The sequence below is a fragment of the Lolium perenne genome, chromosome 1 (genome assembly GCF_019359855.2).
Source record: "Lolium perenne isolate Kyuss_39 chromosome 1, Kyuss_2.0, whole genome shotgun sequence".
Classification (NCBI taxonomy): domain Eukaryota; kingdom Viridiplantae; phylum Streptophyta; class Magnoliopsida; order Poales; family Poaceae; genus Lolium; species Lolium perenne.
Window position 1 is genome coordinate 257772271 of NC_067244.2, and position 24339 is coordinate 257796609.

General features: G+C 42.8%; 1 protein-coding gene across 1 annotated transcript; it reads left to right on the forward strand.

Moving 5' to 3' along the window:
- The first annotated feature begins 10544 nt into the window (after positions 1–10544).
- LOC127340004 (protein SLENDER RICE1-LIKE 2-like) lies at positions 10545–11966 on the forward strand. The gene has a single exon (XM_051365792.1). The coding sequence runs from the start codon at positions 10545–10547 to the stop codon at positions 11964–11966; it is 1422 nt and encodes a 473-aa protein (XP_051221752.1).
- The last annotated feature ends 12373 nt before the right edge of the window (positions 11967–24339 follow it).

Genomic DNA, 24339 nt, shown 5'->3' on the forward strand with positions numbered 1-24339 from the left:
ATAATGAGCATGTTGCACAAGCATGGGAAAGAATGAAATCTTTGGTTAAAAATTGCCCAACCCATGGACTGACTACTTGGATGATCATCCAAACCTTTTATGCAGGACTGAGTTTCTCTTCGCGGAACCTATTGGATTCAGCTGCTGGAGGTACCTTTATGTCCATCACTCTTGGTGAGGCAACAAAGCTTCTTGATAATATGATGATTAATTACTCTGAATGGCACACGGAAAGAGCTCCACAAGGTAAGAAGGTAAATTCTGTCGAAGAGACCTCCTCCTTGAGTGATAAGATTGATGCTATTATGTCTATGCTTGTGAATGGTAGGACTAATGTTGATCCTAATAACGTTCCGTTAGCTTCGTTGGCTGCTCAAAAAGAATATGTTGATGTGAATTTCATTAAGAATAACAATTACAGTAATTCTATGCCATATCCTGCTAATGGTAACTCTTATGGTAGATATGTTTCACCTAATGAAGAAAAGATGTTAGAAATTGAAAGATCCACTAAGAGCTTTATGCAATCCCAATATGAGCAAAATAAATTGTTTACTAAAACTATGAATGAACAATCTACCTTGTTGAAGAATATAGGAAATCAACTTGAAAATTTGAATATGGAGATCTCTGGGTTGCAAACTAAACTTGCAAATGCTGAAAACCGAATCTCATACATGTCTGCGTCACAATCTTTTTTAATTAATAAAATGGCTGCTAAACCTGAGGATATTGATAATAAAATTGTTACTACAGCAAATGCCATCCAAGTTAGAATTAATGAGAATATAAGATTGATGGCCGAATTGCGTGCTAGGTGGGAAAGAGAAGAAAATGAAAAAGAAGATAATATAGCTAAAGTTTGGACTATTACCACCACTAGTAATGCTAATGCTACACATGTTGCTGCACCTCCTACTAATAATGGTAAAAGAATTGGTGTTAGCAATGTTTACACTTCAAATGCAAAGCGCGAAAAACTACCCGAAACTGCTAAAACTGCTAAAAAAAATTCCAACATTGGGGATGATGATCCCATTGCTTTAGATTATAATGGTTTAAATTTTGATGATTGCCACATCTCTGAAGTTATAAAGTTCTTACAAAAACTTGCTAAGAATCCTAATGCTAGTGCTATAAATTTGGCTTTCACGAAACATATTACAAATGCTCTCATAAAAGCTAGAGAAGAGAAACTAGAACGCGAAGCTTCTATTCCTAGGAAGCTAGAGGATGGTTGGGAGCCCATCATTAAGATGAAGGTGAATGACTTTGATTGTAATGCTTTATGTGATCTTGGTGCAAGTATTTCTGTTATGCCTAAGAAAATCTATAATATGCTTGACTTGCCACCATTGAAAAATTGTTATTTGGATGTTAATCTTGTTGATCATTCTACAAAGAAACCTTTGGGGAAAGTTGATAATGTTCACATTACCGTTAACAATAACCTTGTCCCCGTTGATTTTGTTGTCTTGGATATTGAATGCAATGCATCTTGTCCCATTATATTGGGAAGACCTTTTCTTCGAACTGTTGGTGCTATCATTGATATGAAGGAAGGTAATATTAAATATCAATTTTCTCTCGAGAAAGGTATGGAACACTTCCCTAGAAAGAGAACGAAGTTACCTTTTGATTCTATTATTAGAACAAATTATGATGTTGACACTTCGTCTCTTGATAATACTTGATACACACTTTCTGCGCCTAGCTGAAAGGCGTTAAAGAAAAGCGCTTATGGGAGACAACCCATGTTTTTACTACAGTACTTTGTTTATATTTTGTGTCTTGGAAGTTTTTACTACTGTAGCAACCTCTCCTTATCTTAGTTTTGTGCATTGTTGTGCCAAGTAAAGTCGTTGATAGTAAGGTTCATACTAGATTTGGATTACTGCGCAGAAAGAGATTTCTTTGCTGTCACGAATCTGCGCAAAATTCTCTGTAGGTAACTCAGAAAATTATGCCAATTTACGTGAGTGATCCTCAGATATGTACGCAACTTTTATTCAATTTGAGCATTTTCATTTGAGCAAGTCTGGTGCCTCAATAAAATTCGTCTTTACGAACTGTTCTGTTTTGACAGATTCTACCTTTTATTTCGCATTGCCTGTTTTGATATGTTCGATAGATTTTTCGATTCCATTGACTTTCAGTAGCTTTGTGCAATGTCAGAAGTGTTAAGAATGATTATGTCACCTCTGAACATGTATATTTTGATTATGCACTAACTCTCTAATGAGTTGTTTTGAGTTTGGTGTGGAGAAAGTTTTCAAGGATCAAGAGAGGGAGATGATACAACATGATCAAGGAGAGTGAAAGCTCTAAGCTTGGGGATGCCCCGGTGGTTCACCCCTGCATATATCAAGAAGACTCAAGCGTCTAAGCTTGGGGATGCCCAAGGCATCCCCTTCTTCATCGACAACATTATCAGGTTCCTCCCCTGAAACTATATTTTTATTCCGTCACATCTTATGTGCTTTGCTTGGAGCGTCGGTTTGTTTTTGTTTTTGTTTTGTTTGAATAAAATGGATCCTAGCATTCTTTGTGTGGGAGAGAGACACGCTCCGCTGTTGCATATGAACAAGTATGTCCTTAGGCTTTACTCATAGTATTCATGGCGAAGTTTCTTCTTCGTTAAATTGTTGTATGGTTGGAAACGGGAAATGTTGCATGTGGTAGTGTATAATAAAATACTTGTAGAACATTGAGTTTTGATAACTTGATTCTTTGAAAATGTTTTGAGATATTTAGATGGTAAGGCTTGCTGGATAAATAAGTTAAAATTAGTAGTGGATTGTTGTCTTTAAGCTTGTGCCGTACTACAAACTCTATTTAAATAGTTGAAGGCGTAGTTGGACTTGATAGCTTTCCATGTCTGAGAGTTCATCGTAATAACTAAGTTGTGCTGAAGGTCGAGGGAGCTAGCGGGGTACTTGTGCCACCGTGAACGGCCCTCCTTGGAGTAAATTTTAATCATGCTCTTAATGATGAACCTGCTAGTTGTTTGCAATAAGCTTGTGAGTTCTTTTTGACTAATGTTAAGCTACGGTTTTTGGCACTTCCACCATCCAAATTTGCTAGCCTCTTCGGTACTGTGCATTTCCTTTTGCTCACATTGAGAATTGTGCATACTTCGCCAGTACATCCAAACCCGTGGGAGAACTTTTTCTTGTTCTCCTACACATAAGCCCATACATCTCCTCAAAACAGCCACCATACCTACCTACCACAGCATTTCCATAGCTGTTCCGAGATATATTGCCATGCAACATCCATTTTACATTACATGCCATGTTGTCATTTATTATTTATATATTGCTTTGCATGATCATATACAGCTGATGTGTGGTTTACCCATGTTACGCTAGATCATTGCACATCCTGCTACACTGGCAGAGGCATACAGTTTCATACATCATGTTTCATTCATTATGAGTTATTTGTACCAAAAGTGTGTTGTCATATTAGGATGTTGCCCCTAAAAATGAAAAGAGCCGTGGAGGCCATCAAAAAGAAAAAAAAAAGAGAAAGAAAGAAAAAAATGAAAAGAAAGAAAAAAGAAAAAAAGAAAAAAGGAAAAAAGGAGAATAAAGAAAAAGGGGGCAGCATTACTATCTTTTATCCACACTTGTGCTCATGTTTTAGCACCCGCATTATTCATAGTCATCATTTGTGCTCATGTTTAGCACCTACATTCATATGAGAGAGTTTTCATGTTTTACTAGTATAACTATGTGGGGAATTTACACTATAGAACTTGGGTTGTATATTCCAATGATGAGCCTCCTCAAAAGTGCTCTAGGTCTTCGTGAGCAACCAAGTTGGATGCACCCCCACTAGTTCCATTGGAGAGCTTTCATACACATATAGCTCTATGTGCATCCGTTGCATGGCAATCACTACTCCTTGCATAGCTTCGATCATAAGGCTTCCTCTTGTCTAATGGTCATTTACAGCTTTGCAAGCCTTTCTTCTATATGGCCTTCCAAACCCCCATTAACGTTCTTTATGCCATAACATCCTGGTGCTAATACCAAATGCTTGCGCTCACCGGTTGAGTAGACTTCGAAACAGTTGATTCATGACGTTCATGTTTATGTTTACTTGACTGAATCCTTCTTATGTTATGAAAATTTACTTGATGCTTGGAATGAAGGATAGAACTTCTATGCTGAATACTTAATACATCTAATAAACTTTGTACGGTTGCATGTCTTTAAAGCAATAGTTCATGAAAACTTCTAGCTTGTCTAACTCTTGCATTATCATCTCTTATATCAATATAGATACTTGCTTTGAATGATTTGATCTCAGCTCATATGCTTACAATAGTATGATCAAGGTTATGATGGCATGTCACTCCAGAAATTATCTTTGTTATCGTTTACCTGCTCGGGACGAGCAGAAACTAAGCTTGGGGATGCTGATACGTCTCCGACGTATCGATAATTTCTTATGTTCCATGCCACATTATTGATGATATCTACATGTTTTATGCATACTTTACATCATATTTATGCATTTTCTGGAACTAACCTATTAACAAGATGCCGAAGAGCCGATTCTTTGTTTCTGCTGTTTTTGGTTTCAGAAATCCTAGTAAGGAAATATTCTCGGAATTGGACGAAATCAACGCCCAGGGGCCTATTTTCACACGAAGCTTCCAGAAGACCGAAGAGTCAACGAAGTGGGGCCACGAGGCGGCCAGAAGGTAGGGCGGCGCGGCCCAGCCCTTGGCCGCGCCGGCCTGTCTCCTGGGCCCCTCGTGTGGCCCCCTGACCTGCCCTTCCGCCTACAAATAGTCTTCGTCGCGAAACCCCCAGTACCGAGAGCCACGATACGGAAAACCTTCCAGAGACGCCGCCGCCGCCAATCCCATCTCGGGGGATTCAGGAGATCGCCTCCGGCACCCTGCCGGAGAGGGGATTCATCTCCCGGAGGACTCTACACCGCCATGGTCGCCTCCGGAGTGATGAGTGAGTAGTTCACCCCTGGACTATGGGTCCATAGCAGTAGCTAGATGGTTGTCTTCTCCTCATTATGCTTCATTGTCGGATCTTGTGAGCTGCCGAACATGATCAAGATCATCTATCTGTAATGCTATATGTTGTGTTTGTTGGGATCCGATGGATAGAGAATACTATGGTATGTTGATTATCAATCTATTACCTATGTGTTGTTTATGATCTTGCATGCTCTCCGTTATTAGTAGAGGCTCTGGCCAAGTTTTTACTCTTAACTCCAAGAGGGAGTATTTATGCTCGATAGTGGGTTCATGTCTCCGTGAATGCAGGGAGTGTGAGAAACCTCTAAGGTTATGGATGTGCTGTTGCCACTAGGGATAAAACATTGATGCTATGTCCGAGGATGTAGTTATTGATTACATTACGCGCAATACTTAATGCAATTGTCTGTTGTTAGCAACTTAATACTGGAAGGGGTTCGGATGATAACCTGAAGGTGGAATTTTTAGGCATAGATGCATGCTGGATAGCGGTCTATGTACTTTGTCGTAATGCCCAATTAAATCTCACAATACTCATCATAATATGTATGTGCATGGTCATGCCCTCTTTATTTGTCAATTGCCCAACTGTAATTTGTTCACCCAACATGCTATTTATCTTATGGGAGAGACACCACTAGTGAACTGTGGACCCCGGTCCAATTCTTTACATCTGAAATACAATCTACTGCAATACTTGTTCTACTGTTCTATGCAAACAATCATCATCCACACTATACATCTAATCCTTTGTTACAGCAAGCCGGTGAGATTGACAACCTCACTGTTTCGTTGGGGCAAAGTACTTGGTTTGTGTTGTGCAGGTTCCACGTTGGCGCCGGAATCCCTGGTGTTGCGCCGCACTACATCTCGCCGCCATCAACCTTCAACGTGCTTCTTGGATCCTACTGGTTCGATAAACCTTGGTTTCATACTGAGGGAAAACTTGCCGCTGTACGCATCACACCTTCCTCTTGGGGTTCCCAACGGACGCGTGCTGTACGCGTATCAGGGATCACTGGTAAATCCCCATAAATCAATATAAAACATGGAAATAACATCATATATGTTGGAAATATGTGGAAATATCTGTTAATAAAGTAAAAAGTTCATGTATATATTTTACATGCATCAACGCTCGAGGCCCAAGCGATCCTAGGTGGAGCGCCTAGCTAACGGGGGCACCTGGTATCGTTTCTCCCTCGTGTCTCACCCATCGTACTTCTTTGGCCCAGTGTCTTTCTCTTGATGAAAAACTAATCATGTGTTTTTTATTTTGATTTTTAGGCGTTCCGAAGGTCACTGAAACAGCAAAATACGAAAAAGGAGATTTTCTGCCTTCCAGAAATTAAATACCAATCAAAAGGACTTTATAGGAAAGTCCCATAAATCAACTTAAAGGCATAAATAATGATAGATCAGAAAAAATATAATTCAAAATAGATCATATAAGTCACTATATTGATGATGTAAAATGCACGTATCCGTGCTACAAAGATATATTGCAAACTACCATGAAATCCTTAAAAACAAATTTGAGTTTCTAGTGGGTATATTATGTTATATATATTCCCTAAATCTCAAAAAACTCAAAAAAAAAATCAAATTGTAACTTAAAAAAGGGACATAATCTGTCAAGAAAAAACAATAGCTGCAAAACGTAACTTTTTCGACCACCTAGACATGTCAATTTTTTTTCTAATTTTTGTGAATATAGAGGATTAAAAATTGTATCTACATTATAAATATGAGTACAATCTGAGCTACAAGAAAAAAATTATAATTTATTTGGTGAACAGTGTTCTTCGTAACTGCATCTACATTTGATATAACAACTTTCTAGCATCCAAAATGGGTAAATTTTGGTACTTTATTCTTGGAATAGTTAAACATAAGATAAACACCCTAGCTATTATAACAGAGAATGAAGTTCATAAACTTGAAAAGATAAATGAAAATATGATCTCCACAAACATAAAAAGGGATCATGAGGATAAACCTAGAACATGAGTTTGAAATTATATTACTTGAAATTACTTGAAAGAAGTAGAGGATGCATGGTCATCCCCAAGCTTGTGGTATTTCTAGTTCTTGTCCTATACTCCTTTCTCATGATATCATGACTCACATATCAAACAAAGTAATATTTTCATCTCCATGATACTCCAATACCTACAAAATGATTAGTTCTCCAAAACAAATAATAGTTTATGCCAAGATGCAAAATCTAGTAATTATTGGGAAACCATGGTATTCAGGAAGAAAATATATACAAAAGAAAACAATATTTTTATTTTGTTTTGTTGTAGGATTTTTTTAATGATATAGGCTTTGCAATGGTTCCATTGGCATGAACAACACATGTTCAAGGTTGACCCCAACTTTTCCATTGTTCATCCTTCGCATTTACTTTCCCAATTTTATTCTTACAAAAACTTATAAACTAATTATTAAGTACCAATAGGTAAACTTATTTTACATATTATAATGATACAAAGGTGTGCTCAAACTGAATAGTAGATGAAAGCATAAGGAGCACACCATAAAATATAAAACAATTATCTTTTAAATTTAACTCTCTTCCTATGCACTAAAATTTTATATATGAATAAATAACAACAAATTGGTGGAAGCCAATGCATATAATGATCAGTAGCTTGCATTTTAAATGACATAGAAACATAAAAGGGCTCTTATATCCTCCTGTCTTATAATAATTGCAAGCATCAAAAGTAAGCTCTACCACATTTTTGATAGAATCTCCAGATAAAGATAAATCATATAATGAGCTTATGGCATCATCTATTTATTTTATATCATAATCATCCAATAAATTAGACATAATTGTATTACATAGAGGACTATAACTCAGTAAAGGATATCACCATTTTCAATAATATAAGAAGGGGTGTTCAGGGGAATTTGCGTGTTACCATTGTTGGGAGTAGGAGATGGGTAGCTACTCCATTTTTCCTCCACTTGATCTTTTTTATTATTGGGATTGCATGGGAATCCCCAAACTTATGCTTTTATCACGCTCTTCCTCCTTCTTTTGTTCTTCCTTGGCACTCTCAACATGATTTCTTGCATTCAAAGCATTAGTACAATGACAAATATTCAAGCTTTTAACATATTTTAAAAATAATTCTTCAATCTCCTTGTTAACTATTTTTTATATTTACATTTTAATTGCTGAAAGTAAAATTAATGACGTAGTAATAGAAGCTTAGCACTACGCTCCTTGGTAACAACGCCAGAAAATTATGTTGATAATCCCCAAGTATAGGGAATCATCGTAGTACAATTCGAAAAGTGTTTGAGAGTTGACTCCACAAGGACATGAAGGTAAACTACCTATTATTAAATTCTTATAACCCACTTATATGACCCTTCGTGCAAAGTAATGAACTAGAATGTGCAAGGTACTTTTTACTATTAACTAGAAAATTGTAAAGTGCTGAAAATAAATGCAGAAAGTAAAACTAGTGCAAGTAAAGTAAAAAAAAATAAGGTGAAGTAACTCAAGAGAGAAAGTGTTTAGGAATTTTTTTTATTTTATTTGTTTGGTTGTCACAATTAGTGAATCTCAGTGATAGTCTTTTTAGTGTTTCTTCTACGGAGAAGCCATAAATAGGTGCAGCCATAAGCATGTGTAAATACACCCCTAGTGATTGATCCTAAGGTCATCGGTAAGTTTCAAAGTCACCATAATAATATCCTCCATTAATGAACCATGAATTAATATCATGTGCATATCTAAGACTTGGGACACAGTTTGTCAAGCTCCGGCTATCCCTCCTTCTATTATCATGCAACAGTGACAACCTTATACATTCCACAATATATGTGTGTACTCATATATCAGTACATATATAAGATCATCATAGAAGACAACATATACTTGTAAGCAACCATCAACAAACTGTTTCACCTGCAATTTCCATAAACAAGTTAACATGGGCATACCCTTTCGGGTACCAATTATTGCTATACCCGATGTGGTGGAATATGAAGGTGGACTAGCAAAAAGACTCGGCAAGCTGGACCCACATGTAGTATCAATCAAGAAAATCTCAATCAAGTGATCTCCAATATGTAATAGACCAGGACTCTTTTAAATCCTAACCTGGTTGTATATGTAAAGCCAGATAGGGGCACCCCTTCAAGGGCACCCAGGCAAGCTCTTCTATTCTGGTTCATGGTTTCTCTTGGCATAGATATCGCAATACGCACAACATATAGATTAGATTAGACCAAACACAACTCCGGCTATGACGGCACCCTGTACACAACTATGATTATAATCGATTGCTAGCAGGATGTAGTGATCTTCCACCACGAGAACGTGAATATGGGTACATAGTGTGCCATCTCGCTCCCGGAATCTCTAGGCGTCGCATTTTCCCAAAACCTAAGTCCATAACCTTGGGCATTGCCGAGGGTACAACCTCATAGTACGGCCCACCTACTATATTCTCATATCTTTGCGTAATCTCGGTACATTTGAACGTTTAGTGGGAAAAATATTTTTCACATGCCACAATAATTGTTTTATTATTTCCTTTTTATCCTAAACATGTAGAAATGACCATGATCTCATATGATAGCGACACCGAGTATTTTTACCAATTTATTATAATCAAATATAAGATCAATATTGCAAATGTAAGAATCAACATTTGCGGCGTAAATTAATGCTAGAAATTTATTAAATAAAATGTATAAATATTTCGAATCGTTCCAAAAGAGATTAATTAACTAATTTATGAAAAAAATGCTATAATATATTATATTTTAAAAAGATTATAGACAGCTCGACACATATTAATTTCAGTAATTTATAAAATGAAATCTAACATTAATATTTTTCCGGAATCGGCCCCCTTTCGACAAAAGATTAATTTCAATAATTTATTAAAATGAATCGCACTGTAGTAAAAAATTATCGACAGCTGGACTATGGTGATACATAAAATATATAGTAATTTATTAAAATTAATCATTACATTAAATCGGTAGTATTCCGCCGCAAATCCATTAAAACATGGACCAACCATGGACATATCCAACCCATGCGGCCGGGCCGGGCTTGGCCAGGCTCCGGTCCTATCTTATGCCCACAACATAGTCGAAAAGACCTAAAAATTTGATATCCCACATTGTGTTCTACATAGGAGTAATGATTTTTTTAATTCATTTTCAAATTAAGGTGGCATTTTCAGCCCAAAAAACTATTTTTAGGGCCCAGGCCAGGCCCGGGCTTTAGAATGGGTTGCCCAAAACCCAGCCTGGCCCGGCCCAGCGCGGCCCAGCCCATCTGGGTGTGTGCTTATGGCAACTGGGACCACCCATTTGTGCCCGCACCCACGGTTTCCCGGACGCCCGCTCTGCTACCCTTCCACGTGTACTCTCCCCGCTCTACAAATACAACTGCAACTGCGAGCGGCAGCCACACACAGCTCACCATACACCGGCCAGCCTTCGTCCTTCACACTCCCCGCGCGGTACTCCCCAGCTCAGCCCGTTCGCCTTCGGTATGGACCCCGCCGCCGGCAAACTTCCGCTCCCGTCCGCCCCCGGCGCTGCCACGACGACCAACGGCGCCGGCGCATCCATGTGCACGGCCATCGTGCCCGCCGTCCCGCTCCCGCCCACCTTTGCTGAGGCTGAGGCCGCAAGGAAGCGCCAAGAGCAGGCCGAGAACAACGCGATCCGTCTCGTGCACCTCCTCGTCACGTGCGCCAAGGCCATCCAGGCGGGCGACTACGCGGTCGCCTTCCGCAACCTGTCCGAGGCGCACACCGCACTCACCACCAAGGTCACGGCGGCCTCCGGGATCGGACGCGTCGTCAGCCATTTCGCTCTCGCGTTGGCTCACCGCCTCGTCCCGGCGTCACCGACCCTACCCGGCGGCGTGCTCGACGCGGCCTCGTCCGCGGCCCACGCCGGAGAGCTGTACCGCCAGTTCTACGACGCGGGGCCCTACCTCAAGTTCGCCCACTACATGGCCAACCAGGCCATCCTGCGGGCCTTCGACGGCTGCGACCGCGTGCACATCATCGACCTCGCCATCATGCAGGGCGTGCAGTGGCCAGCGCTCATCGAGACCCTCTCCCTCCGCCCCGGCGGCCCGCCCGCCATCCGCCTCACCGGCGTCGGCCCTCCGCCCGCCGAAGACGGATCCTGCAACGAGCTCCACGAGGTGGGACTCCGCCTCGCCGAGTTCGCGCGCGCCTGCAACGTGCCCTTCTCCTTCCGCGCGGTGACCGGCCACGCCCTCGACTCGCTCCAGCCCTGGATGTTCCAGATCATCCCCGGCGAGGCGCTGGCTGTGAACTCCATCTACCAGCTCCACCGCCTCCTCGTGGACCCGGACGCCGCGTCCACGTCCCGCCCCTCGCCCATCGACGCCGTCCTCGGCTGGGTCGCCGCCATGCAGCCCAGGGTGTTCGCGGTCGTCGAGCAGGAGGCGGACCACAATAAGTCGTCGCTGGTGGAGCGGTTCACCAACGCGCTCTTCTACTACGCAGCCGTGATCGACTCCATGGAGGCGAGGTCCCCTCACCACCGCAGCCTCGGAGCGGAGGCGTACCTGCAGCGGGAGATCTTCGACATCGTCTGCAGCGAGGGCAGTGGCCGCGTCGAGCGCCACGAGCCGCTCAACCTCTGGCGCGCCCGGCTCTTGCGCGCCGGGTTTGCCCAGTTACCGGTCGGGCCGAGGGAGACCTGGCAGGCGCTCACTCTGCTCCGCGAGTACTCCGGCGCCAGGTTCGGCGTGATGGCGAGCGCCGGCTGCCTGACGCTCATGTGGCACGATCAGCCGCTGTTCACAGCGTCGGTGTGGAGCGGAGCGCCAACCAACACTGTCGCCGCCGGCATGCTGCTCGAGCCGGCTGATATCAACAAGAGCAGCAGCGACCATCAGCAGGTTGCTGCCGGGGGAATAGCAATGCAGTGAGCGCGCGCGCGAGGGAGCGATTTGAATAATTGAGTTGATTCAAACAGTATGTCGGTGTTAGAGTCGGTCGGAGCCCTTTGAGGTTCACATCAGGTTTATTTCCCTTATTTCATTCATCGAGTCTAGTAGTTGATTATTGTGAGTCTTCATGGCAAACGAAAAATTATTCTGAGGTTAAGTTGCAGTCGTCAGGTCAAAATAACATGAGATTCATATATCTCCCCGGTCGATAAAGTAAGTGTCGTTGTCAAATTCTAGATCGAAATGTTCCATTGTCATTCCTCGTCTTATAAAACAGTTTCTTTTTTATCAATTCGAAGTATCGCGGTAAAGCACCGTTCAATTCATCATGCATTTTTTTTGTACTCTGTACTTAGTCGTGTTTGCTCAAGTACAACCCATTTTCCTAAACTCGAACGCATCAAAAGCTAAGATCGCTTAGAAGAGGTACATTAAACTTACGAAAAGGTATGGAATGATCTCAACCCTCAATGAGTTTGAGTTTCGAGAGGTGGGGGGGGGGGGGGGGACCTTGTACCGGAGCAAGCATCTTCATATATCTCTCCAGCCAATAAAGTAAGTGTCTCTGTCAAATTCCGTGGGATCGAAATGTTCCACTGTCATTCTTGGTCTTATGAAAGAGTTTTTTTTATCAATTCGAAGTACCGCGTTTGTTTGTAAAACACCGTTCAGTTCATCTTTCACTTTTCTTGTATTGTGTAATTAGTGGTGTTTGCTCCAGTACAACACCTTTCACTAAATTCGAGCACATCAAAAGCTGAGATCGCTTCGAAGAGGTATATTAAGTTTACAAATAGGTATGGAACGATCTCAACCCTCAATGGGAGCCATTGCTTTTTATAAGTGGATCTTTAGTCCATTCTAAGTACTTTGTTATTTATTCTTTAGAATAAGAAGGTTTCGCAGGCATGTGCTTCATGGCGACAAGTCGTAAAGCATGGATAGGTGGAAATGCGCAAGGCTGGATTCGGCATCGCTCGATCAAACAAAGGGGGCCCTCATCATCAAGAATCTGATCTTGTTGTGTATCATCTACCAAAGGATTCGATGCCGATGCAATTTGAGAGGGGTTGTACCGGAGCAAGCCTTCTAGTTAGTTTGTCTGATCTTTAAGATACATAGACATCAGTGCAACATGTAGCAAAAAAGCTCCCGACGATTCCGCGAGAGATATTCAATTGTCATTCCTAGACTTAGGAAACCGTTTTCTTATCGATTCCATGTATCCACTCTCGCCATAAATATATGGCATGTTGGTCCCTCCGTAGGATGCCTTCTTAGGCTTGTCATGTTGGTCCCTCCATCCATCCACAAGGAACCATAGTTGCCAGAAATCAGGATCGTCCAGGTCAAGAAACGTGGGAGGGGTGGACACCCAAAGAACAAGGTTTGGTTAGAGGTATACATCTCTGGTATGCCAATTCAGGACGTGGGTCATGATCCAGTTAGTTTGAGTTGATGACCCTGATTTGATAAAATGGGGCATTATATAGTTGACTCTAGTATTCACCCATCTCATCTGAGCAAATTATAATTTTACATACTCTAAATATGAAACTAGGTGGGCAATCTTATATGATAAGATACAAGAAAGTATACTAGATACGTGATATTAGTATAAAAAATGCTAAAGGATTGAAGTAGCCAAGGTAAAGCACAAGGAGACACAAGGGTTGATTCATGTAGTTCATTCCTTTTGAGGGGAAGTTCATCTACGGTGGAGGGGTATGGCACCACAAAGGACAACCAATGCCAGAAAGCCTCACCTACTCTCCAGTGAGCAAACTAATGTCTATCCTTGCTTCTATTCTTGTAGATAGTGTTGGGCCTCCAAGTGCAGCGGTTTGTAGAACAACACCAAGTTTCCCTTAAGTGGATCACCCAAGGTTTATCGAACTCAGTGAGGTAGAGGTCAAAGATATCCCTCTCAAGCAGCCCTACAATTACGATACAAGAAGTATCTTGTGTCCCTAACACACCCAATACACGTGTCAGGTGTATAGGTGCACTAGTTCGGCGAAGACATAGTGAAATACAAGTAATATGGATGATTATGAGTGGTAATTGCAATCTGAAATAAAAATAGCAGCAAGCAAAGATGTAGCACGACTGGTTGTAAACGATGTTTCAATGCTTAGAAACAAGGCCTAGGGATCATACTTTCACTAGTGGACACTCTCAACAATAATGCCATAACTGAATACATAGATATTATCCACTAAGCTACTCTGAACCACTCTCCGATTTGATAACAAACACAAATTCACTGTGTAGGGCTGCATAAGTATTCGTTAAAGTTCGCATTCCCAATCTATGGATGCCCCACACCATCACCTTGAGCATACAAACATGGTAATAACTAGACACCAAAATTCATAAGTATTTCTATAAATTAAGTTTAAGAAACAAACACGGTGTGCACACTGTCACCTTCACACCGTTGGACAAGATTTCCCCGGAGATCACATAATAAAACCACTTGAATGGCATAATAGTTGAAGAATAATATCTACATATTTAACTAGATTGCAAAGCTCATGATCACATAAAGATCATACATGCAGAGATAGATAGACCACATAGCTACCGGTAAAGCCCTCAGCCTCGGAGGAGAACTACTCCCTCCTCATCAAGGGAGCCAGCAACGGAGTCAGCAACGGCGATGGAGATGGCAGTGGAGTCGATGGAGATGACTCCGGGGGCAATTCCCCCCGACAGGGTGCCGGAATAGAGATTTATGTCCCCCGGATCTTGTCTTCGGTGGCGGCGGAGCTACGAAACTTTTCTGGAACGGAGGCTTGTGTATTTAGAATTTTCGCGTCGGGAGGCATTTATAGGCGGAAGGGAGAGGTCGGTGGAGGTTAGGGGGCCCCAGACCACCCCTAGGCACGGCCAGGGCCTGGGCCTCGCCTATGCCTGGTCTGCCGCTCTGTGGCGCCTCCTCGTCTCTCCTCTGGACTTTATCTTTGTTACAGAAAAATAAGATCTTCCTATACAAAACTTTTCTGAAATACAAAACAACAGAAAACATGGAACTGACATTGTGGCATCTTGTCAATAGGTTAGTGCTGGAAAATGTATAAAAGTGAAATGAAGTGTAAACAAAACATATATAAATTGGTGCAAAACAAACATGGAGCATCAAAAATTATAGATACGTTTGCAACGTATCAAGCATCCCCAAGCTTAACTCCTACTCGTCCTCGAGTAGGTAAGTGATAACAAAAATAATTTTTGAGGTAACATGAAGCCAACACAATCTTGATCAAGTTATTGTAAAACATTGTCAGCTGGGATCAAAGTACTCTAAACATAGACATGATAGATATAATTCTAACAATAGAAATTAGCAACTATGTTGTAACATGAGAAATAACTCGAACAAAAGATCATGAATAATAGTGCATTGAAAGCAACGGTTTGTTTTTTAGCATAGAGAAAACATAGCAAAGTGGTATTTAGCTTGTACTTTATGGAATAGCAAAACATAAATGCCAGAACACCTTTAAAGTTCAAAGGGTGCCTAGATACAAGTAATTTAAAAACAAGTAATAGCATAATCATGAATCGATCAATAAGTCTTGGGACTATGCACATTATACTCAGAATGACAACTATACTCTCTTAATTGATGCATAAAGCAAGAAGATGAAGACTCAACATAAAAGTAAAATAAAGGCCCTTTACGAAGAGAAGTAAGAATTAACAATTTTTATAAAACTTTTAAAAAGGGATGGTACTTATTAGCTTTGAGCTCTGATTGCCCCTATCATAAGCATCTTGAATGGTTAACGTTAATGTGAGGGCAAATATGAGTCATATGCTTGACAAATCATAAGTTGAAAATCTCATGCCCCTTGAATACGAGTACCTACACCTCATGCTACTTAACTTAGGTTCCAAATAAGTTCTTGTCATTGTAAGCATACGTGTATCATTAAGAACGCCAACTGGGTACCTCCTGCCCCATGATATAGGAGATTTCCCATACAAAAAAGACAAGACAAACAAACAATGAGCATCTCAGCAATCCTTTTATTTACTATGGGCATAGTTTTTATTGAAGATACTTGACAGAATGCTCACTATGGTTCGCTGTAAATTTCCACCATGAATGATGCATGGATTGGGTTGACGGCCTAGGAATTTCTCTAACAAACTTCATGAACTTATAAGTTTCCATTTTATTTCACATCGCTAGGCATCCATAAACAAAAGATCATGAAATCAACTAAATAGGAATAAGTGCAATGTTAAAAGTGTGCCCCATGAAAGCATGGTTGTGCTAACTCCCAACTCATAATTTGCAAGCATATAATCTTCATAAGATAGTCACAATGGTTCAAGTTTATTAAGTACAAAAAAGAAAATTTGCCATCAAATTTGTGAGAGCTTTACTAACTAATTTTCTCATACTTAATTTGAAAGATAGATAAAAGCATGATGAATATACTTGGAATAGCAATGATGCTAATAGGTAGATATGGTGAACACAATTGGTAAACTTTGGTTTTTAGGAGTTGGACGCATGAGTAGAGCTCATACTCAGTACATGGTGAAGACTAGCTGTTGTGGGTATACTTTATGGGTATATCAACGACATGGCCTAGATCCGGCAAGCCCGGGTGGCCCATGGATGGTGATGTGGCATGTAGCCCATCGGGCGGCCCAGTTGCTGTAGATCATGAAGAATGAAGTCCAGCCCAGGAGCGGGAAGCCGGATCTCAACCGACCTACGAAGGAGGCCGGATCCGTGGAGGCCCATAAGGTATCCGGATCCAGTACGACATAGATGGAAGGCGGATTCTTGACGTACACGGCAAGACATTGTATCGTAATTAGGCAACTTGTATTCCGGCTAGGACTCTCCATGTAAACCCTAGATCCGTGCGCCTTTATAAGCCGGATCCCGGGAGCCCTAGATGCACGACCACAACTCATTGTAACAACGCGAAAGCGCCCATATAATTCCAGACAAGCATCAGTAGGCCCTGTCCTCGAGCAGGTGTTCCGAAGCTGGGTAAATCGCGTACCACCGTCCCGAGGACTCTCCGCCCTATGGCCCCTACTTCTTCTCCCCCTCGTGAGGATCCCTCCTCCGAGGTACCGTCGAATAGGCAACGACACTAGCAAAAGACTGGGAGCGACCAACTAAGAGAGCAATAGTGGCCATAATCATGCATTCTAACAAAACAATATTAATCAAAGCATAAAGTGATATTACAAGTCAAACATTAAATGATCATAGAGACTTTAGTTGACTGGTTTGTAGTCATAACATGGTGTAAGCATGTGCCAAGTCAACCCAATAAAGTATCAAAGGAGAATACCACAATATGCTTTTGTGTGATACATGATTCTTTCAATGGCACATTAAACACTCTTAGCTTTTGCTTATAAACTACACGAGTATTGATTTTTCCGCTCAATTGATATAATTCTAACATGGAGTATGAACATCTATCATGAATAATGAAATATGGTAATAACTATATTATTATTGTCCCTAGGACATATTTCTAAGGAGCTGGGACAAGTATTATTCCGCCGTGACTAATCAAGCTCATCTCGCTGAGCCACCCCACTCGAAGGCAATTCGTTGTCCTCCAAATAATAAAGGTCTTTCTATTTTCGTGCCCTCGGGTCCTTAGTTGTACTCAGTTTTTCCCAGCTCCTTAGTTTTTCCTCAGTTTTTCCCAAGCCCTTCTTTGAAACCCGTAGAAGGAGCTCAGACGACAGGATTCCCGTTTAGTTGACTGTTCCGTGCTGATGTGTGGGGCCACGTTGTGTGGGGTCGCGTCGCGTGGGGCTGGTAGAAAGGGACCGCGTGGGACAGGACGAGACAGCGTTTGGTTGCACGTGAGCAGGAGCTGGATTCTGTCTCTCTTGGCCCAAATTGGCATTTTTAAGTGTACCTTTTCCCCCTCTTTCTCTCTATCTTTTTTCACCTAATTAGTATCAAATCTAGAGAAGCTTTCATTTCTGTCTTTCTTCAATTATTTGTGCCTTTTGGCCCTCGTTGTTTGCCCAATATGGCAGCAAATCTAGCACTCTCTCTGGTCCATATGTATGTAGTTAAACTAGAAGAAAATCTCCAGGGTAATGTACGATAAATTCACACAGTCATATAGTAGAATAGGGATAGATAATAGGGATCCCTCCCTAGATAAGAAGCTGCATACATCAGCCAACGTAGTAACAGGTTCGAGGTTCTTCATAGCACCATCATACTAACAACATAACAACAAGGGATCCCTAGCTAACAACAAAATGGAGGAGGCAGCAGCACACGTCCAGGACTCCGCCTACCCCATCTGGCTCTGCCTCCACTTGTTGCTCCGCTTGGGCACCTTGGGCTTAAGCGGAGGCATGCGCCCGACGGCGATTTCCACCCGCTGGAAGTTGCGGAGGTGCATGCCGAGCGCCTTGTGCTTGGCGCGGAAGGAGTAGGGGTTTACCGTCGTGCCGACCTTGGGGAAGGTGTTGCCGATGTTCTCAGCATGCGTGAGGAGGCAGTTGAAGTCGGTGCCGCCGAGCCTCCTAGTGCAGAAGGGGCACCTGTAGACACCCTTGGCGAAGTAGGAGACGTACTGGCCGACCTGCAGCCTCCGCAGCACCTGCCGAGTCTTGGTATCATGGTGCTCGTCTTCGCTGCCGACGTCGCTGTCAGACAGCTGATCCATATCAAATAGAAACTATGAATGAATGAGTTGCAACGATGACTAACGAGCATGATAACAAAGTTAGGAAAAACAGAGGCAGCCTCAGTTAGAGTGGACACGATTATATATCTACAGAGATGGTGTTAGCGAACCAAAGCTCATGCACAACAGATATGTACACAAAAATGGTTCGCTAAACCCTCCCTGTAAAAATTTGTGCCCAACAATTCATCATAGGCAAAGAAAAAGATTCCAAATCTGAACTTGAACACATTCCAGATTATTTGCAAAATGAAACGGTTGATATCTTTGATTTGTGCATAAAATAACTGATTGAGATCCCATGATTACTTGCATAAATTAACTGATTGAGATCCCATTATTACTTGCATAAATTAACCGAACGGACGAACCCCAAATCTTAAACGAAATCAAGAAGGGATCAAAACAAAATGGAATAAAATCGGCGCAAATATTAACCCAATACTCATCCATCTATAGATCCACCTACACCAGCAAAAATAGGGTTCAAATAGGAATGGGGAACAAAAAAGTAAGCAAACCGTAGTTACCTCGTTCCATGGGTCGTCCATGAAGGTGTCGTAGGGGTTCGGGGGCGAGTCGTACGTCACCTCCTCATAGGGGTCCCATCCCGCCGGGATCTGACTGCCACCGGTGGCAGCCTCCGATGCACCGGCGGCGACGGCCGTCGAGGGGACGGCATTGAAGAGGGAGGCGTCGCGCTTGGAGCCGATGGCATCGTGGACGATGGGATTGGCATTCTTCTTGTCCATCTCGCCGGCAGAGGAGAGGGAGAGGGAGAGGGTTTTTTTGCTTTGGAGAAGATGACGGGACGTGAGAGAGGCGGCGTTGCGTGAGCGAGTGAGAGTGACAGAGATAGTGGGAGGAGGCATCTATAAAGGCGAGGGGTGGTTAATGCGACCCGCGTCCTACGCGTCCACCATTGCACGTCTGCACGTCTTGTACTTCTGCAACACGACACGCGTCCACGATTTCACGTCTTCGACTTCTGCACCGCGACCCGCGTCTACGCGTCAACAATTGCACATCTTCCATTTCTGCACCGTAACACGCGTCCTCGAGTCTAACCCTGGAAATTTAGACATACTCAGGTATACCCTCTGAAAGAACATCTCTCACATTATGTTTTGTGTGTTTGATGTCAATGTATGTGATACACTAATGTTTGTTTAAGTGGTACAGGGATTACATAGATACATTTTTATGTGTGTTGGATGTGGTCAGTTCTGTCGAAAGAAAGCAGCAAAAAGTTCATCAGGCCGGATAATCCGGGCCGGATATTATGGAAATATCCGGCCCCCAGTTTTCGGCTAAGTCTTTGAGGAAAAACAAGTCAGTATAGGGGCCGGACATTTGCCCGGATATTGGCCCGGTTTTGTCCCAGGGCCGGAATATCCGGGCCGGACATTTCGGAAATATCCGGCCCCCTCGATTTTGGCTAAGGACCTGAAGAAAAACAAGTCTGGCATGGGGCCGGACATTTGGCCGGATTTTGTCATAGTTTTGTCCCTGAGGCCGGATTATCCGGGGGGGGGGGGGCGGATTATCCGGCCCCCCGGAAGCTGCAACGGCTCATTTTCTGGGGGGGTATAAATACCCCCCTTCTTCTACCTTGGATGCTTGCTCAATCATTGCACAAGAAATCTGCCAAGCCACCTCCATTAGAGCCACCTCAAGAAACACAAGATTTGTAAGATCTCCTTCCTCCCCCAACCAAAGCTCTTGATCTTTGGAGATTCGAAGGAGAAGACACCGATCTACATCCTCACCGAAGCGATTCTCATTCCCCCCTCTCTTGTTTGAGGGATCTCATGCTAGTGTTCCTATTTGGTTCCCTAGTTGATTTGTGTTGATGTGTTGTTGTTGATTGTTGTATTGTTACAGATTTGGGAGCCTCCAATTCAGTTGTGGATGTGTGCCCCAAGAACCTTGTAAAGGCCCGGTTTCCGCCTCGAGGAAATCCCTTACACTATGTTTGGATGCACTGAATTTAAGCTGGAATTGGGGAATTGGAATTCGGCCCACCAATTCTATAGTTTGGATGCGTATGGAATCAGAGCGTGGAAAGCTACGCAAATTCCAGCCCCCGCCCGCTGGATCCTTTTCCTTCAGTACCAAATTCGGAGGTCTGACCCTCCGTATCTGCCTGGAATTGGCTCCCCGAACCGGTACGTAGTATTCTCTTTCTCGACCCGAGCGAAACAGGAACGAGACAGAAACCTAATGGCGAGCGTGTTCACCGACCGCCGCCCTCCTCCCTCCCGGCATCCTCCCTGCTCTCGTCGGCTCTCCTCCTTGCCCTGCGCCCTCCTCCCTCGTCCCTCCTTCCCTCCATCAGCCCAAACCCTAGCTCGAGGAAGATCGCCGAAGAATTTGGGGCTGGCGCCGGATGCTCGCCGGCGGCGATAGAGATAGCGGCGGTGGCCCTCGCCCTGCCGGTGTATCCCCTGGAAGTCACCCCGTCGACCTGCCCCTGCCATGCACCCAACCGACTTTACCCGCCTTTGGTCTAGTTCACTTTCCGTGTATGTCTATTCATTAGCAGCCTTGCCGTTTTTTCGGAGAAGCAGGCATAAAAAACAACAGATGTTGTCGTTTCTTCAGAGAGTTCCCATGTGCACGCAAGTTTCTTGTTACTGTGTTCAATTATTACTTAGGATTCGGGAAGGCGTCATATCCTACAAGTGCTAATGGGGTATCTTCTGCAGGTAATTCACTTGAAGGTAGATAATATCGCATAAGTACTGAAGAGAGTTCCATGCTCCATATCTGATAAAGGAAAGTCGTCGATTATTCTAGTTTAGAATGGATTTTAACGTTTGAAGCTGATGCTAATTTGCATCGCATGCTCAGAAAAACTGAGATGTAAGAGATAAATTTAAGAGCTTTAGTCATTTGTATAATCGTAGGGCTTTGAACACAGGTTTATATGTAAGAGAGAAATATTAGTGTGCGTAAAAAGTAATATATAAACCATTCTAATATATATATAATATTTCATACACGAACACAAGTTTATATTATCCAAACTCAACAACACATTAAATTCCGTGGTTTGTATATCCAAACAGGAATTGAAATTGGATACACCCTTTGATTCCAACAACAAATTCCAACGGCACCCAAACAATAAAATTTGAATTCATGCCAATTCATTTCCATCTTGGATTTGGAATTTCCAGTCTAATTCAATTCTAGATCCAATTCTCTGCATCCAAACACAGCGTTAGTGGAAGTGGGCTACACTAGTGGAAAACAGGCCATTTGATCCGGGTGGTAAGCGCCTTTTGTCGCGGGCGGCCAGCCGCGACAAGAGAGGCGCGACAAAAGGGTCAACCTTTTGTCCCGGGTCGCTTACGACCCGCGACATAAGGTCCACCACGTGGCAGCCGCGGGGCGCGCAGGGCACAGGCCCTTTTGTCGCGGGCGGTATTACCACCCGCGACAAAAGGCCCTCTACGTGGCGCGCGCACAACGCTGCTGCTTTAGGGTTTGAGGGGTGCAGCACCCCTCCCCCCCCCCCCCCCCCGCCACCGACCGCCTGTTATTTCATTTTTTTCGTTCGAAAATAAAAGTTGCATATATTTGTACGCTACTAGAAGTTGTACACGTTCATTCATTATATATATATAGATCGATCAAACAAATATTGGAAGCAAAAGTCGATTCCCCTTACACATATTCGTAGATTCCCTACATATATACATGGAGCTCACGATCGACAAGCGGTACTAACGACCGTCTATTTGGAGGTAGAGCATCTATTTGGACTAAACAAGCCTTTGTTGTTTATTACTTCTCTAACCAAAAGTCCCGCCAGTTCCTCCGCGATTCCTAGTGCATGTTCCTTTGGTTGGAGTCTGTCCCGCATGAAATCGACCTATATACGAAAATGAGATGAGTATGACTATATCAGTCTTGATAACGAAATATTGATGATAATAAATAAAGTTGTGAATGTTATTGCTTACGTCGAATTTATTTTTGTTCTGCTTCTCAGTGGTTAACATGCGAATGGACTCGCAAACGTAGTATCCACATAGATTCGTCCCTTGTGGCTGCTGGGGGCATGGTACAGGAGTAAATGTTAGCTTCTTTGCAAAGGTAATCTCCTTATGATGATTCTTCAAAACTTGCCAAGCCCTGCCAGGCAAAAGAATGATTGAATGAGTGGAAAATTAATTGATATCTCACGAAAGATAAAGCGCGGCGATGAAGGAAATTACACTTGGAGCAACTTCTGCAAGTCCTGGAACCCGTCCACGCCTCTACTCAGTGGGTCTTTTACTTCAACTATTCCCTTATCAGGTTGAATGTCTAGTAGAATCCAGTGGAAGCTGCACATGTTATGCATATACGTCAGGAATTACACTTAACATCGAGTAAGAAAAATTGAATGTGCATAAAAGATCATTAAGACTCTCACTCGTAGTTGTAAGGAAACAATATTGAATCACAGAAATATTGCTCCCCCAAAAACCTTAGTAGGTTTCCCCCCGTTTCTTCGTGTTTATGCTTCACCGTTTCAACATGTATTTTATCTGGGTCAATAAACCCAACATTGATAATATTATTACTTTTGCATTCACTGATCTTGATCTGCATAAGAGAACACATAAGATATAATGAGTATATATATGCAATGAAAACGAACATGAACTGAATGAAAATGAACTTATATGTAGTTAACAACTTACAAGCAATAGCAACTCATGAGAGATTTGTCGAGGGCATCTAGATTGAATAACTGCCAGAGTTCATTCATCTCAATATGGATCTCCTCCTTTCGGTAGTAATATTCCCATGGTATACTCGCCACGATGTACATTATGTTCTCCTTGCATGCATCAAGGTACCACTGATGCAAATTCCGCATATGTGTTGGCAGTTTATGCAGCTGCTCTCTGCTGACCAAGTCGGCCCCGTAGACAAATTTAGGAGCTATATCAGCAATGGGTAGTGCAGCATCTGCTGCAAGTAGCAATTCCTCCACGGTAACTGAACATGAAGCCGCTAGCCTTGCAGCTTCTTCCATATCGATACCACCATGTTCTTGGTACACCTTGGGAACATTAAGCACTTTGAGTGCTGGGATCGATTGTTTGGGCTGAGCACCGAGGAGGGGAACTTCCTTTCTCTTTTTTCCTTTTGTCGTTTGCTTGGCCTTGAGGGGTGCACTTGTTGAACTTGACTTTTTCTCAGCTGCACTTCTAGCTGATGATTTGCTCGTGCCAGCAATGTCCTTCTCCTTAGCCTTTTCATCCTTCTTTTGGTCAATTACCTTCGCAAGAGTGCGTGTATAGTCATCCTTCTTCTCGTGTAACTCATACTGCGATGGTGTGTTCAGAAAACTAGTAGCATATTCTATTTGCTTCTCTGTGTATGGCTCTGCGCGAGGAGGTTTTGGCTTATGAAAAAAATCATAATTGTATTTCTTAACAATGGCATCATTTTCCTCCGGGGTACGATCGTAAGGACGGGGGGGAGGAACCTTTGGTACTTTTGGGAGGGGCGACATCTTGCGGACAGGACTCTTGAAACGCTTCCGGCTGGGTGCATTCCGAGTCTTAGTGGGCGGAGGCGGCGGCGCTGGAGATGGAGATGGACTACCGATGTAGTGGTCGACGTCGTACCCACGGGGTGATGCT